Source organism: Sinohyriopsis cumingii, chromosome 11 (genome assembly GCF_028554795.1).
Source record: "Sinohyriopsis cumingii isolate HCF-2022 chromosome 11, ASM2855479v2, whole genome shotgun sequence".
NCBI lineage: Eukaryota > Metazoa > Mollusca > Bivalvia > Unionida > Unionidae > Sinohyriopsis > Sinohyriopsis cumingii.
Window position 1 is genome coordinate 19,489,060 of NC_142971.1, and position 18,350 is coordinate 19,507,409.

At 33.7% G+C, this 18,350-nt stretch overlaps 1 protein-coding gene across 1 annotated transcript; it reads right to left on the bottom strand.

Annotated features, from left to right (window-relative positions):
* Nucleotides 1-1,170: 1,170 nt before the first annotated feature.
* Nucleotides 1,171-17,971, bottom strand: LOC149787700 (uncharacterized). The gene is made up of 7 exons (XM_089975648.1): nucleotides 17,917-17,971; nucleotides 12,939-13,088; nucleotides 11,890-11,969; nucleotides 6,603-6,674; nucleotides 4,716-4,812; nucleotides 2,504-2,674; nucleotides 1,171-1,414 (listed from the first exon to the last, which is right to left on the bottom strand). Coding segments are annotated over exons 1-7 (591 nt in total). The 5' UTR covers nucleotides 17,936-17,971; the 3' UTR covers nucleotides 1,171-1,412.
* Between the last annotated feature and the right edge of the window lie 379 nt (nucleotides 17,972-18,350).

Here is an 18,350-nt window from a genome sequence, read left to right on the forward strand (position 1 = left end):
CAAACACGGAATAGGAGCACATTGTGAAGTATCTCACACTATACAGAATGGTATGGAAGACCTGAAGCCGAGGAAATAAACGTTAAGAACACTGTGAAGAGATACGCCATAACGACAGTTTTATGCTGGCTTGGACAGGATTTAGAGCTCCTACCGAATGGCTGTGAGTCTCACTGATGATTAAATCAAATTGTATAAGTGAATTATTATTTTAATATTACTACTTCCTAACACGCATCAACAAAGCTTCATCAGTGTCAAGTCGAAACATTGAGGTGTATCCAAATATCTATACTTTGATTACTGACACCAACATAGATTTGAAAATGTTGGGGGTATGATGATGGAATAACAAAAATATTAAAAAATATATCTGAATATATTTAAATGATCAACTTAAAATTAAATTCACATTGAACTATATTTGGTATAATGCATCCGCATATCAACCTTTTATAAATGAAGTTAAAATATGGTGTCATTAATGGCAGAAAAAACAAATAGCTAACCTACTAAAAGTCACTGAATGGATAAAAGTTTAAAAATTAGATCATAGCGATCTAGCTTTAATATTATAAATGTATTCACCTAGGTTGCATTCACATACTAATTGCAAGTGGTGTAGATAAAATAGGGTCTAAAATATTAGGATTTTTACAATGAATGGCTAAATAATTAGTTTATTCGTTCAAGGGTGAAAAATGGTCAATACTTTACTTGTTTCGCTATCGATATGTTACCCGTTCTGGAATGCATTCACATACCAGTCTTCATCAATGACAAGGCAGGATATAGGATAATAGGTATGAAACAAATTAATAGTGTGGGTAGGGTTGATTATGTTTTTTTTTTTGTAATAATTTTGTTGCTGAACATATCGAAGTTGCTGGGTTGTGGACGGCGTAAAGCATGTTCTTGTAGAGATGCATACTAGTCTTCATGACTGAATGTAAAATGGGGTCCGAGATTCTGTGTGCGTAACGAAATGACGGAGACAAAAACAAACAAAATTACGCACGAAGGAACAAAATGCTATTTATTTTCCTAAGTTCGATGGCGAAAAAATAAAAAGAATTGCAAATATTTAATTGTGTAAGACGCACTATGTTTGTCAGACATTTTTGCAACATAATTATTGTGTTTTCCTTTCATATTTTCTGATGTCCGAATTACAAACGATATACAAGATATAGTTCATGGAATGAATTTCAATGCACTTAGAGATTTTGTAGAGATCCAAAATTACAATTGGAGTAAGGTTTTTTGAGTTCGCAAAGCGAGTGATCACTATCAATTACGTCAACATTATTAGCAGGTTTGTCTCTATATTTATCATACTTTCGTTGCTATAACAACTGCCTAAAAGGATGACGTTTCTCAAACTAAGAAGCTGTGCTTGAATTTTGAGTTGTTTCTGAAAGGAAGATAAAACATTTATTTAAATATTCGTAAATAATGTAACTCAGTACCGAATTTTGATTAGAATAAAACATGATTTCAACATACACACGTGTGTAACGCGCTTTCTTACTGGTGGAACTTTATAATTGATGACAGCGAAATCCACAAGTTACTTATGAGCATATCAGCACATTGTGGCGTTTTTACTCTGATTGTGATCAAGGGCCAAAGATGTAGTACATTTTCTGCTTTGTGGTCAGACGTTTTGTTCAAATGGGTATTACACTTTTAGAAATTAGGGACACCAATTTTGGTACATCAGCCGCAAATGGTCTACACCGATGTGTGAATTCGTGAGAATAAAAGCACCATCAAGGTCCATAAACCTTCAAAGGACTATTGATCCCAAATTTCGAAAATCAGTATTCATCCTACCATGAAAGTTCCAGTACTTAGATATCACTTGAAGAAAATACCAATGTCATTCATAATATAAACAGATTGTAGTTGATAATAATATTCACAGCTGATTTAGGTTTCTGGGGGTACAGTAGCCTTGCATTTGTCATCGCGTACAAAACATCGTTTTGTCTGTTATTAGTTTCCAGAGCTTTAATACACTTTGCGATTAAGAGGGAAAAATTAGCGGCGGAATAAATATCAAAAGCTGACACAGTAAATGAGTTTAGAGTCAAAATCTTCATATATTGACTGGGACAGAGATAATATTCGCGGTAAGTACTTTCAGTTCTTCGAATTAATATTTATGTGAGATGGCTGACTAATTCAGTCAACTAGTATTCCTGTCTAGTATTCTTAAGTAGATAATATGAAATATGAATTCACGTTTTTAAGGAAGATAATAATTTAAAACATCTAGTATCCATTTGATTTTCATTTCGATTCAAAAGATTGTCGATAGACATACAAAATCAGAAATAAAATGATATTAATATAACGTTTATGGATATTCAGTAAATATTTCTTGTCTAAATTCAAAAACTTCACATGGTTGACATTGCATAGCATTTTCCTAAACTATTTAAACTTTAAACAAGTAGAAACAGATCGACCTCAATGCTGAAAACTTTTATATACTTACAACAAAGACCACAGGTATGTCTGCATTGAATTGCATGGACCATATCGGAGCATCGTGATAGATGTAGACGACAGCTGATGTGAGGATCATCAATGCAGTGGCTCGTCAGAGTGTGGTGCTGATGAGCAATTGTAGTCGTCGGCACAGGCGTTGTCATCATCGTGGTGGCCTCTAAGACATAAGTTTAAGAAAGTTAACATTGCAGTTATTTAGTTCTGAAAGATCACCAGCGTGGGACATGAAAATATGAATTAGCGTATTCATTTCCTTTACATTAAACGTAGAAGAAACAATTATTTTTTCTAAAACTTCGTATTCCTCAACCTCCTCCATAATGGTAATTACTGATGCTACTACTACTACTACCCAAACACACAACCAAAGCCTCATACATGATTATTCCAATGTAAATTACAATCGTTTAGCAAGTAATTGATCCTTCTCCATGGAATTGAAAGTGCTGCAAGTACATGTTATAAATTATCTAAAAGCCAAACGTTTTAAAATTTGCAAAATCTGAAGTTTGATAGCTATAATACCAAAAGTATTTCTTTGATGTTTGTATTTACTATTTACGTTTCCATTTACGTGGAATATATAATACTTTCGCACAAAATATATATAATGTATAAATAAGATATTAATACGTAACATATATAGTTGTTTGAGTCTCGGAGTATGTTGTTATGCTATCGTTATGCTATCCTGTTACATATCTAAAAAGGCGCTTAAGTTGCGTCATTGATATTGAGACTCTGCCATGAACCAACAACTGTATATAAATAAAACCAAATTGGCAGAAAACAATATTATGTTCATGATGAAGATGGTTTAAATGATGATAATATGAAAAAATGAAAGAGAATAAGATTGAATATATATGCTCATTGTTTTCTCTGTTAACTTTACATTGTCAGAATCGTTCAGTATTTTACGATATTGCACAACTTCATATAGCAATCACGTGCCTAAAGGAACTACCTTCTATTGTAAACAAACAATGGACGCAGATGCCAGCATTTGTTTTTTGTAAACAAATTATGTACACTCGCGTAGTAGTCTCTTTACGTTTTAGTTGATCAAATTTGTTTCTGAATGAAGTAAAGCAGATGTTTCGTGGACTGCCGCATACCAGCTGCTTTGGCACATTCCACGTTAACATTTTTGATACAATGGTTTGGATTTAGGCAAGCTATATACAGTAGACGCCAGAAAGGGTCTTTACAAATAACATACAAGTGACAAGGCATAAACTGTCTTCCTTTGCTGGTAATAAGAATTGCATAAAACTTATAGTTTTAAATCCTGAATTTTCTCAAAATGGACTTTCTTTGTTCTGCAAATCCGAATTACACGAGCCATGTCATACGTTCTCAATCCTGATTACACATTTCGAAGTTATACTGTAATTTAGAATATAGGTGCAATTACATAGCGTCTATTTGATAATATAATTGAAAGACATCATATTTTTCCCACATTATAATTTCAAACATTCAATGACAGAAACATAAACTCATTTGCAGATGTCAACAGGCTTCTCCCTCGCTTCGTCAACCCGACGTATTTCATGTGGAATTGTCAGATATAAATCCAGTCCATAATCACGAAATTTCGTAGAATCGAGGAAAAAAACCACCAAATTCTATTAATTCCAGATCAAATGGAAAAGTTGTTGCAATGCGCATTCATTCACAATATGACTCCAAATTTAAATTTTAACATGACACGTCATTTTCTTTCTAATGTTATGTCGAGCGAGCGACTAAGTTCAAATTTATCTGGGTGGAGTTATATGCGCAGGAATAATGTTGTTGTTGTGTAATGATGAATCTACGCTCGTGTATTTAGTTTGGAATACGGCATACATTCAGTTACTTTGTTTCGTGCAATGCATTTTGTTATAATAATTAAGCATTAAGTAGAATAAGAAAATGAGCATATAAAAAAGGTTACTGCATTTGTATCGCAAAATATGAACTCATTTTGTTGGATGGATAAACTGTACTCACAAGGTCGTGCAGTATTTACATCTGACGAGCTCGTTCATATTTTCCCATACAAATGCATTAACTTAAAAATATGGTATAATTACGTCAACGAAGAAGCTGTTGTTTTAAAGACTGAATATAATGGTACGAAAACAAAATTTCTGATGACGAACACAGGATGGTAAAAATAATGAAAAAAGATGACGATGGTGATGATGTACCTGGAACGTTGCAATTATCCTCAGTACAGCAATACATTTTCAAGTTGCTGTTGCTTCGTCGGCCAATCAAAATCTGATGATCATCCAGGACACACAACTGCGCCACAAGAAAAGAATACTAATCATGCTGTTACTCTTTACTAGATACATTAGAAGGTAGAAATGTTTAAATTGTCTGTTTGATGTTAGTTTCTTAGATTATCTGGACTCTAGACTTGTTTACAAACGATTATGTCGCATCTAAATTGATAAAATAATGGTGAAGAGACTCAGCCACTACGATTAGACTGCCAAAACCTTTCTTTGTAATTAAGGATTAATGTTGTTGTTTCCGTGTTTTTCGTAGTATAAAATGTCAGTTGCCGAATTACACACAAATCTTCAAACGAATTACGTTCTTTAGGATGTGTAAGTCGGCAGCGGACAGTTTATACCACGGTAAACGTAGAATAAACACTAATATTCTTTAATTATTGTAACTATTTATTATTATATTAATTCCTTTATTTATTTATTTTTGTTCTTCTTTTAAGAAAATTGCGAATCAGTTTAAGGGCCCTAATTCAACATTTGAATTCTTGCTGCGTGTTTCTGTTATATAGCTATTTGTAGAGCAAGGGATTATCCTTCAACAAGGTAAAAGCTGTGTCAACGAGAAACAAATAATTCTACCAATAATAGGCAATCAACGGTTTTGAACATTCCTCGGCATAGAATAAAATTTTGTATCTAAATAAGTAGACATACTCTGAGAAGTTCAATCTTCACAATTGTGTTAAATAATAGGTTAGTTTACCTAAAGGGGCTGTTTATAAATAAAATTAAAACTATTAGTAAATAGTCATACTGATAGGGATCAGATAGTTATACAACTTAAGACATCGACACATACAATTATGATGGAAGTGGAGCGGGATCTACCTCCTATCCAACGTAACAACTATGGATTGCGTTTAACACTGAAGTACTATGGTTCCAATTGTTAGGATTTGGATAACCCCTATATCCGTTTACCTACTGTATTATTTAATTTCATTTGTAAGGAGCGGCAGTAAAGGTTATGTAGTCCCAGTGTTGTTCTTGATAGATTTTGAGTTTCCCAGATCTCTGATAATCTGCATAATAGATCATAGTCTTTTGAAAATGTAAATCGTGTTAGGTCATCCAGCTGTTCCTGCAAGTAACTGCAGTTTAGTTGGTTCATTTCAGAACAAAGTTCAAATACTTGCTATTTGAATATGTCAAAATCACTTGATCACATTTTCATATAAACATGTTTTATTACGTTTTTGTGTATGGCTGAATTTCGATGTTTACATGGGTTACTTTGCACGTGACTCCATTTTCAGAATTGGTGTAAAATAGTTCTTCGCACAGTTTGTGCAAAAATAAACGCAATTCGACCTGCACACATGGCTGTGCTCTTACAGATGGACTTCTTCGCTGTATTTACCAAAATATATAGTTATAAGTATTAGATTTTGAAGGTAGATCTTGACATTCCCTGATAATCGGAATCCTCGAAATAACATTATTATTGTTATTATTATTATTATTATTATTATTATTATTATTATTATTACTAGTAGTAGTAGCAGTAGTAGTATTTCACTGCTGTAATTATTGTTTCTGTTCATGATTACGGTTGCTAGATATGCTGAATATCATGTTGTTGGTGGCATTTTCGTTTCTGATAATTTTCATATTTTCATTTTTTCTACTTTCTTCATTCTCGTTCTTGCTCATCTCTCAACTATTGTTATAAATACTTTGTTAGTGTTATTTATGCTCATGCATTGAACTAAAAGCTATTAGGATTGTTGACTAACACAATCGTGTATAGTCCTGTAATGAACACCAGGAATTCCATCATATCAAACTACTCACATCTTTGCTAACACATCCTCCTCTAAATCCGTGTCTGTGGTCAAAGTCTGTTACCTCCATCGTATAGCAAACCTGGACGTACATAAATATCGAGGAGTTTTATTTATGAAATTTCCTCTAACGTCACCAGCAAGATATTTCTTTTTTTTTTCATGTTTTTCATACTATATACAGGTTGGTAAGTAACTGTGTAAATTAGCTGAGTAATGGATAACTAATATGAAGAACATGTATTAGTTATGTGACGTACATATGATGAAATAAGGTATGAATACATTGTAGACGTACACGTACGATATGATTTTGCGTCATTGTCTGCTAGATACAACAAGTGTACCCTAAGTAATCCTGATATACCAAAGCACGTGACATTTAAAAAAGTATATTAATTTGTGAAACATGTATTGAATCAAATGAGAAATGTTACCTGAAGTTATTATTGATTGCATTAAAAAAACTTAAATGATGTTATCTTCCCAATAATGAATGTTTAATCATCATAATCAGCAGCAGCATCAATCCCTTCACCCAACTTCCAAGGGGTCGTTAGGGCACCACAGTTGATATTACAACCAATTCTCTCCATCTTCCCTTGTTTTCTACTACCCTTTGGGAATCTCCAAATCCCATTCCTGTCCACACCTTAATGTTGTCTTTCCATCTCTTATTCTGTCTGCCTCTTCTTATTAACCCTCGCAATGTGTCTTGCAAGATTGTTTTTGCCAGACCATATGATCTTGAGACATGACTGTACCACTTCAGGTTGCGCTTTTTTACAGTAGTCAAGAGGTCTTCATTGGATCGGATGGCTCGTTGGGATCCTATTGCGGACTTCTTCGTTTGTTACACGTGTTACGTGTTTAGACTCGAATAAACAATAACAAAGAAAGAGTGAAAACAACAAGCTTTATAAAATTTAACAAATAATTTATTTTCCTGGAAAATTCTGTAAAAATGAACAAAGGAGAAGAACTTACGGGTTCAAGAATCAAATCCAAAAATAATCTAAGAATGATCCAAGAATTAAATTGCAAAAGTCCTAGCAATAAATGTTCTAATAATTCAAAGTTCGAATCCTGATGGAAAATCCAAGATGGATGATGATGACCTATGCTGTAGTCAGTACTGTGATTATCTACAGTTCCTTGTAGAAATACAATAATGGCACTTCGGTGCTGGAAATCCAAATTAAATTTGTAATCCATGTCTTTCCAAAATTTCGATATGATCACTCTTCAAATATTTCCGGAGAATAAAGAATTAATCCTTTTGAAATCCAACTGATCTGAGGACAATTATAGCTCAAAATCTGACTACAACAAACGAACTTGACATCAGTGTAAAAAGCCCCAAAACTGAGATCTCGATCTATCTCTAAAATAAAGGTTATGTTGTATTATAAGACGCAGTTTTCAAATTCCCCCAAGTTGCGAAATCAGAAGAGGGGTCACGTGATAGTGTTTATATCACGTACACAGAATATGGCCTTGATTAGACCAATGATGTTATTCCTAGAATATAAAAAAAAAGTTTTTACTTATTAACCCATGTAGTCCCATCATGACCTTGACAACAACCAATCATTTAAAATACAATAGAATTCTGTTTACTAATTTTGAATCAAGGTCAACATCTAGGCCAACACATGGTGTTTATGAAAAGAATGATTCAGGTCAACCAATTTTCTGAAAAAATATTATCTCCAGTGAATAAATTTACATTGCCATAGCATGTAAGAAAAATAAAAAAGAATTTTAAACTGACATAAAACTAAATTAATATAAATATGAATTAATTCAGATATACGTAACACATGGTCAATTTATGAGATGCCCAAGATTTTGCGGTAGCATCTCATTTCGAAAGTTTGAATCCTTCTTTGTAGAGCGTCCATGTTTCACAATAATACAGAAAGATGGATATGACAATCGATCGCATCAGTCTTATTTTTTAACCAAAAGCAATGCTGTTGTCTTTCCCTATTTGTCTCAACCTTGTTATTGCTGATGTTGTCTGGGCAATCTTGCTAAGTAGTTCTGGTTTGGAGCCCTCAATCGTAATAATTGATCCCAAGTACATGAAGCTTGTATAGAGTCTGCTGATGCTGAATGTATTTCTCGCAAAGAAGTCTGAGACTGAAGATTTGTTCTGTGGTGCTCCTTCCTGCTCACAAGCCTGCCTGCTCTTCGCAATAATTTTCCACTGCTTGAGGCTTTAGTCTATTAAGAATTATCTTCATCATAAATTTGCTCTGGTGATTGATCAAATGATGGTTCTTTAGTTTTGGCATAGCTCTAAGTTTTCTTGTTTGTTGTGCACGATGACCAAGGATTGAGTACATGTGGTGGTCCATTCCCCTGTCTGCCATATTGTGTTGCAGATTGTTGTTATGACTGTGATTATCTCTTCTGATCCAGCTTGAATGAGCTCTGCTAGAATGTTGTCAATGCCGGCGGACCAACTTGCAATTTCTACTTCTTCACGACGAATGTTGTTGTCATCAATTTATTCTGCCTGAGGGCAATTTAATATTGCTGGCTCTCCTTGGGTTTTGTGATTGTTAAATTTTGAGCTGTAGCATGTCGATCGCTTGAGGATCTCCTGGCGTCCTGTGAGTCATTGTCCTGATTTTTCTTGGATGGTGGTAGTTTTCCCTTGTTTATGAGTTGTGAGATCTTTCACCAGCTGATATGCCATTTTGCTGTCATATTTACTCAGACTGTCTTCGATTTTGCAGGATTGTCTTTCTATCCAGGATTCCTTTGTCTTTGTCGTGCGTTTCCTTATCATATTGTTTATCTCTCTGTATTTTGAGCTCCTTTATGATCTCTTTTTCCCCTTTTCAGTTCTCTTCTTTTGACGCATATTTCAAAGACATCTTTTTGTGACCCAAGGTTTGTTTGTTCGACAATATTTGCCAATGATCTAGCTAGCTGTGCTAGTCACAGCTGTGTTGAGTCTGGTTGTTAAGGACATTAGGTCGGTGTTTTGGATGTCCACGGTTGTCTAAGGTGCCAATTTACCACCTAAAATCGTTTGGAAGGCTTCTGAGACTTTTGGATCTCTCAATTTTTCAAGGTCAAATCTGATTCTTGGTTGGGTTTTTTATTATCAATTTCAGGTTTAGGCGAATCGTTGTCATTAATAAATCATGGTCAGTTCCAATATCTGCTCCTGGTAAACTTCGTGTTCTGGTGATATAAAGTCCTGTGCATAATCGATTTTTCAATAAGATGGAGTCAATCTGTTTGTGATGTTGTTCATCTCTGTGGTCAAGGTCCATCTTCTATATGTTTTGTGAGGGCCGAATGTGTAGGCTAGCACAAGACTGATGTAGGCAGAAAACTCCAATAGCATGAGTCCTCTTTCATTTGTTTCTACATTACAGAAGGGTCAACTGGTTCTTGCTAGTTTGTCTGTGAATCAACTCCGACCTTTGTATTCCAGTCTTCCTCATACAAACAGAATGCCCTTCTTGGGTGTGTTGTCAATGGCATCTTGCAGTTGGTTACAACCATTTTCCAGTCCGTCGTCATCATAGTTAGGTGTGAGTGCATAAGCCTGTATGATTGTGATGTTGAAAGGAGCGCCCTCAGGCGGATAATAATGAGCCTGCTTGAGACTGGATGTTTAATACCATATGACAAATAATAGTCTTTCGTTATGCAGTGGATTTCTAAGTCTGTCAGAGAGGGATTATATATAATTAAACAAATGACAAAATACCAGGGTCCGCTTTGTCAAAGGCAAAAACCTACGAAACACACAGGCATAAAGCACAAAAAGGAACAAAGTAAAAGTATGTCAAAGTACAATCTCTTACACGATTAGGTGTCTAATATAACTGAATAAAGTTTAAAGTCCAACATTTCATGTGTATTGGATTAACCCATATACTTAGTACAATACAATATTGTGGTAGTTTCTGACATATTGCGGATCTTTTTGGCCCAGATATGAAATTATTAATGCATTATTCAACAAAGAAGGATCTTCTCTATCATAAGTCGAAATTCCGTTACAGGTAGGACCATATGCCAATAGTTACAAGACTAAGATCACATTCAAGTTATTTCCGATACCCACCATTGTGACCTTTGCATGGTGTCAAGAGCAGGAAAATATTACTTCTACACAAGATGTTACTGACTAGTGGATGTAGTCCCAAGATTTGATATACCGTCCAGGGAGAAATCAATATAAGCATGGCATTTCTCGTTTCTTACATTTACTGGAAGATTTTACATCCATCTGTTAGCATCACTTCCAGATAAAATAACGAGGGTAATGTTTGTTAATCCATGTTCCCTATTTTCGTTATATTATGTTTTGTATGTGCATTAATGTTAAGAGAACTACGGATAGGTTTCATCCTATTCGAGTCCGTTACTTAGGTCGCTCAGCTGGATAATTCCAGGTTTTCCCTCCCCAGCCTGTGGCGTTGTTTGAGCATTCTGAAGAAACCCCTCTCAACTTACACAATAAGTGATACTAGCAACTCCGCCTCGAAATCGGCTAATTGGCCTTGACTATAGAGGCACTCAGTAATGGTAAAGATTGCCCGTCATAGACACTGCATGTTAATACTTTGGCCTGGCTAGTTCTGTCATTCGGTCATACTGATCATTCCGGCATATTGATACTGCAAGCTTTCCCACTATATACTGTCTTCAAGCAGCGGATAGTGACCCAAGGAATTCCATAGATATATAAATATGTATTGATGCGTAATCGTATAATGTTTGTTCGATGTAAAAAAGAAAAAACAACTACAACAACAAAAAAAAGAAACAATATAGAGTATTTCCCAAGTATTTTCTTGTACTAGTATGCATATTATGTGCAGTCATCTGTTCGTACTTCTATATAGCTATACTTGGTTGCATCATCTTCAGGTGGGTGGCTAGATTTGTACATTTGGGTGTCATCAGCGTACATAAGTGTGTTTCTAATAGTGAAGATTTAGTCCAAAAAGATTTAAAGGACTTGTACAATAATAATAATATATTTCTTTTGTTTGCTAAAATGCAATGCATATGTTATGAGACGTTATTGAACATATCTAGGACGGTGGTAGTGAAAACAACCTAATAAAAGATAAAAGCTTACATAATTAAACCGATGGTACTTCAAATATTGTATGTATGTATGTCTATATGTATGTATGGATGGATGTATGTATGTGAATTACACAAGACACAAAATACAAACCGTATTTCAAACATGGCAGATACGCACAATGGCAGACATGTACATACAGTGTTTTTTTTTTCTCGCATTAACCTACCTCTCCGAGTGCGCATGTCACAGTTCCATTACATTCACTGGGGTTTTGAACTAATTGCGAACAAGAATTACATACTGTTGCTAAAATGGAAACATAGAAGTAAATAAAATAATTACAAATTGCAATTTATGAAGCAAGAAGAATCTAAATAATATACTTGAATTACAATTTCATAAGGAAAACATAAAATCATCACACGTAGATCAGTAGAAAACATTCCTTACAAATAATTTCAACATGTTATTGCACACAATGTTGATTATATGGTAATCGAATTGAAATAGGAGCCAAATGAGTTTGACTGCCACTGACGTCAAAGGAAATTTAATGACGTGTTCAGTTAATGTATAGTCACCGGCTTCCACCGGTCATAAAATGTCCAAACATTTGATTGGGCTATGAAAAGGCAAGGAAATCAACGATGGCAAACTTCATATTTACATGAATTTACATAACCGACCTTACTTTGTCTGAGTCAAACAGTCTATGCATATTGAAGTTAAAATTAAATATTTGGACATAAATAGAAAGTACAAACCTATTGAAATTCGATCATATGGTGGGAGACAATAATCAGGTCATTCGCAAAATGATAGAATCATGTTTTTCGAGAAGCATGTAAAATCATTTTGCATAACCTTGCTGAACTTCCCTATTTAAAGGACCGAAACTAGGTAAATAAAATAACATCAAATTTTACAACTAATTCAAATAAAATGAAAGTCCAGTCAATATATTTTGATATCAATGGAAGCATGTCCACTAAATGTTGTTCGAGTACTGTTACGTAATCATACTAACAATGTTTGCACCAAAATAGTGTACATCTTAAGAGATAAAACATGATGAAACAGAAAATACAATCATTCAAATAGTGTTAATATCATTTTTTAAAAATATATACATATATTTAATTATGCTCCTCAAATATGATTTTTGTAAGCATTGAATTTAATAGTTTCTTACAGGGTCCTCGGAACGGACACCATACCACAAGATATAGATAGAGAGATAACTTCGCGTATTTGCCTGTTAGAAACTTTACTCACGACAATATCCGCAATACCGTTTACACACGTCAGAAAGCGTAGGGTCCTGACACAGGTTGGGTTTCTTCGCATGTAGTAGAGAGCATGCCTTAGTGTCAATATCTGCGCAATCGTCTGCGCCTCCTGCTCCTACAAGGAACAAAACTGCTCCTGCAAAAGTGTACGTATCCTTGTGTTTTCGAAGGCATTTTCTTACATAACATGATCTAAGTTTAAGATTGTAGATATTGATATTGCAACAAGGAATGAAATAAGAAAAAGTGTATAATTTACTATTCTTGTGAGATAGAAAGTGTAAGCTTGAATCTAAAGTAAACGATACCTGTAGAGTATTGCACATGAAAAGTTGTATTTTGGTGTATACTTATTATGTATTACTACGCTGAGATTATGAAAACCTCAAAACAATAAACCTAATCAATCTCCTATTTTTTTACACAAAATACTTATATGTAGAATGGAGGCATTAACTAATGTCCATTTCGGAGAAACCGATTCCGATCAATGTATCCGGACTGTCCTCTTCGTTATGGCTTAGTCATTCTCACTGTGGTTTTAACTGTAATTGTATATTTGCATTGTAACTACATTATGTTAAACACATGTAGGCATATGTTTGATATCAAACTTGCTGAATGATACCATGGTGTTATATATATATATATATATATATATATATATATATATATATATATATATATATATATATTGTTTGTTTGCTAAACTACTTTCTCTGTGTAAAGAGAATAAGCATGTGTATCGTTTCATTGCATCAATTATAGAAAAAACAACAACTGTGATCTCTATTTTCCTATATCTAAGGAGAGATGTTGTGGTTCAGTTGTTAGCCGGCACGATTAATCACAACTGAAATGGTACGAATCATTGGTAAGCTAACATGGTGTATTCCTGAGTAAGGCAGTTTATTACAATTGTCTCAGCACTAAATAACTTACCTTTGTTAATATGCAGTTAAGTATCGAACCAAACCAAACCAAACACTACCAAAAATGAATCTTTACAATTAATTTTACTAAACGAAATAGTATGTGATATCGTAAGGTACCACCATGATTGAACACTGGTAGATATCAAATCCAAACTGGGGTCCATCACGCTGACAATAGTTAAATGCCTTTTAAAATGATGAACTGCTTCAATTTCTAAATTAAATTGTTTCTTTTATTTTAAAATGTTTTAAAAAGCAATATTTCCAATATTTATGAATTGACTGCGTTTTCTCTACGTTTTGATTGGACATAAACGGTCAAATGATACTTATCTAGAATTTTCACACATCGATAATTTCTGCGGACTACTTTTGGCTCCCTAATTCCAGATCATTTGATTTAAAATTGTATCTATATCAACGCCTTACACCCTAATCATAACAACAACAAGGGCCCACACTCTCTCTTATGTGATTACCGATCAAAATAACAAGCCACAGATAAAATCGACCATTAGAAGTTAAAACAATTTAAATGAACATACTTCCTGCACTCCAACACTAACCCCTTTTGCCGAAGAATGCATGTGGCAGGTTTTAGAATCCTATCTTCAAATATTATTGCATTTTACCCCGACAACATGTTACAGCAACGGTTATTAAATGTCAGGGTCATATATCACCAAGGGATGTCACTAAAAATAGACACGATTTTGCTTTTGAAAGATCGAAATGCGTAGAAAGTAACAACACGTGCCATACTCAATCTTAATTTTTTCGAAGAAAAAGGAATATTCCTTGTTTAACCGCAACAACCATTTTTTAATATATTTAAACAATAATCATAACAGTATATCACTAGCATGTGCCTCTATGACATGCTGCACCGTATCACCGTATCACTGTATACAGAATGGCTGAATCTTGGCTAGCAAAGATAGGGCTATGTATTGCATTGCATTTAAGAGGCTAATAAAAGAAAACTTGGATGTAAGAAAAGTGAATGTTTTGTCTATTAAATCTGCTAATCTGATTTTAGAAAGGAAGCGAATTGGATTTATAAGGATTAAATAATCGTTGTTGGGTATTTACCGATGTGTACATTTTACCTAATCACTCACACAAAGTTTACATTAAGTCCTTCGGACTTTATTAACTATTTGAGTGATTAGGTCAACTTTACACGTCAGTAAATAACTGACCATGATCATTTAATCCAATCTTACATTTCATACATGTATTTGAATTTCAAATTTATTTATTTATTATTTCATTTATTCATTGATTTATGGTGATATATTTTAAACGTTTTATTATCATGAGAATACATAACACATAAAAGAATACATTACATGCTGGGTTAGCATTTCCATCATTTATCAATCATTTAACATGTAGGCAGCTCTGGATACTTAGTTTGTGCCACACAAACGCGAAACGAGAGAGAGAGAGAGAGAGAGAGAGAGAGAGAGAGAGAGAGAGAGAGAGAGAAAGTCGGATAGTAAAGGAAATATTGTTTGCATATACATTTTTCACTATTGCATACAAATATATTATGGCAAATACTGCCCATTATACAAATACATGGTTGTAAACTTAGTAACATAAAGAACGAAACCAACTAATTCATTAAAATCAACACACAAAAAATATGTCTCAAAGTTGCAAGGTGAAACGTCAAGCGGCACTTACAATATTGTAAATTAAAAAACCCAAAATCATACTCGTATAATCACTATGCCAAAAATCATTGTTCTGAATAAATTCCAGTACTGAATGTGCAGATGTGCCATTAAGCTTGAATGAGATGAGGTGCCAATATTTCTGATATATCGCAATGATACAATCCAGGATTTTCTTGAATGAATTCAAAGTGTTTTCACACAAAAATGATTTTATCCACATTATCAATGAGCGAATTGTAATTCTACTGAATATTTTTTTTAAATAATTAGTTTCTCTCAAACTGAATCTGAACTCAGTTATCAATGATTTTAGAGCTGAACTAAAAGTAGGAATGAATAATTATGTTGATTACCTACATACATCCCCACTTGATGTATGTTGCGACAACTTTTGATGTTTACAATAGAAAATTACCCTATACTGTGAACATATTCGTTTCTTGAATCTCCTAAGGTCATAACCAGAACTCAGTTTTGAACTTAAAACCAAGTGAAACACCTATTAATAGCTTACAGTCATGACAAAGAGCAGGTGCACCACACAACTGTATCTTCACTCGCGGCCAAAGAGAATGCACACAACATAAATTAAATATACGTAACTGTATATTTGCATACAGATTAATACATATACACGTACATAACAAGAATGAAATTACCGCATCATTTCTTAACACACATTTTAACACTGACTTGAAAAACTTAAATGGTCACGTGAATCTGTGTGCTTTTCCCGCTTTAGCATTTTAAGAACATTAGTAAAATATTTCCTTTTAATATCCTAATGTACTTTCAATACCTAAATGTTCTTTCAAATATGCCATACGTCCTTTTCACATCCTAATGTCATTTTGATACTATAATATCCTTCAATACCTTAACGTCCTTTCGATACCCTAATTTCCTTTCGATGCCCTAATGTCCTTTCGATACCCTAATGTCCTTTTGATACCTTAATGCCCTTCAATACCTTAATTTCCTTTCAATCCTAATGTCCTTTCAATATCAAAATGTCCTTTTGATACTTTAATATCCTTCAATACCATAATGTCCTTTGGATTGTCTAATGTCCTTTCGATACCCTAATATCATTTCAATATCCCAATGTCCTTTTGATACCCTAATACTCTTTTTATACCCATATGCCCTTTCAATACCCTAAAGTTATTTCGATACCTTAATATCCTTTCAATACCCTAATGTCCTGTTGATACCCTAATACTCTTCAATACCCATATGCTCTTTCAATATCCTAATGTTATTTCGATACATTAATATCCTTTCAATACCCTAATGTCCTTTCGATACCTTAATGACCTTCAATAATTTAATGTCCTTTCAATATCCTATGTCATTCAGTACCCAGCTATCTTTCAATACCTAACTTTTTTCAGTGCCATAACTTTCCTTTATTTTGAAGCTAGAAACATCTCCTAATATTTCAAAAGTCTTGCGCAATAAGATGCGTCAGATTCCACCTGTTCTATCAAAAAATCTGTAAAGCACGTTGTACTTACCATATTGAAAAACCAGCCAACATATTGAGAAATTCACACGCCATAATTAAGAGTACATACAGAACCCGAAAAGAACAGCATGTGATATTGTCTCTACGTATAACACACAAAACATCCGTAAATGGTTTCAAAAAATAATAATTTTGTTCAAAAACCTATTAAAAGGCAAACTTATATTAATACCGCAAGCTGCAACCGTAAACGAGTTGGATATTCTGTAGGATAATTTTGTAGCAATAAAAATTACTGCTAGTCGTCAGCTTCTAATTTGGCAAATAGTATCATGCTTTTTCTTCAAGACGTTGTTACCTCATTGGTTCTAAAATGTTTAATATATACCACTATATCATTTTTATATAACTATAATGGTATAAACAGCAATATTTCGAAAACGTTGTTGTAGATTGAACTCATAGCTGATACTAAACTAATTTTATACGATGAACAGAAAATATATGAAATTAAAATTAATGTAATATCTATTTCAAAAACTTAAAATTTATCAATGAATGATTATCATTATTCAAAGTGTTTACAAATATAATTTTTCATCACACAACATCTTGTAAGACACACTTCTTCCATCTATTGGAACAAAATGGATACAGCTAACTGATTCAAAAAAGGCTCTTGCCATTTTGAATGATCTTGTTCGTTTTAAATATGTTTCATAAACGCCTTTCCACAGATTGTGTAAAAAGCTAAGAAATTATAGGTTTGAATGCGTTCAAATCAGTAATTTTACTGAATAATGTAATAAAAGTTTCGTTTTAGACACAGTAAAATGTTTTTCAGTGCCGCTCAAAGTGTCAAAGTGTTTCTCTTACCAAGGACTAAGTATTCCATAGTTGGAGTCCGGTTGACAAATAAGGTAAAATTGAATGGTCGCGACACGTGTAATACACATTGTCTATTTCCAGAGTTTACTGTAGATAAGGATCCACGGGAAATCATTCACCTGGCCTGCTTTTGTGTGATTAGATGTCAACTTAGGCTGAAATTAGGATTGGTTTGATCTACTTGATCTACTTGTATTGATCGATTAGGAAATTGTTACACGCCATGCTTTGAGATAGAAAAGAAGCATTAAAACTCACTGTAGACTGACCAACATTATTTTCTGAGGGAAAACGGAAACGTCGGTCTTGTTTGTTATAGCTCATTTAATTAGTGTATACATCCATCAGCCATTTATTTTATAATGAGAAATATCAGTAAACAGCATATTGTGACATGATATGATGATGGATGCGTACATAAT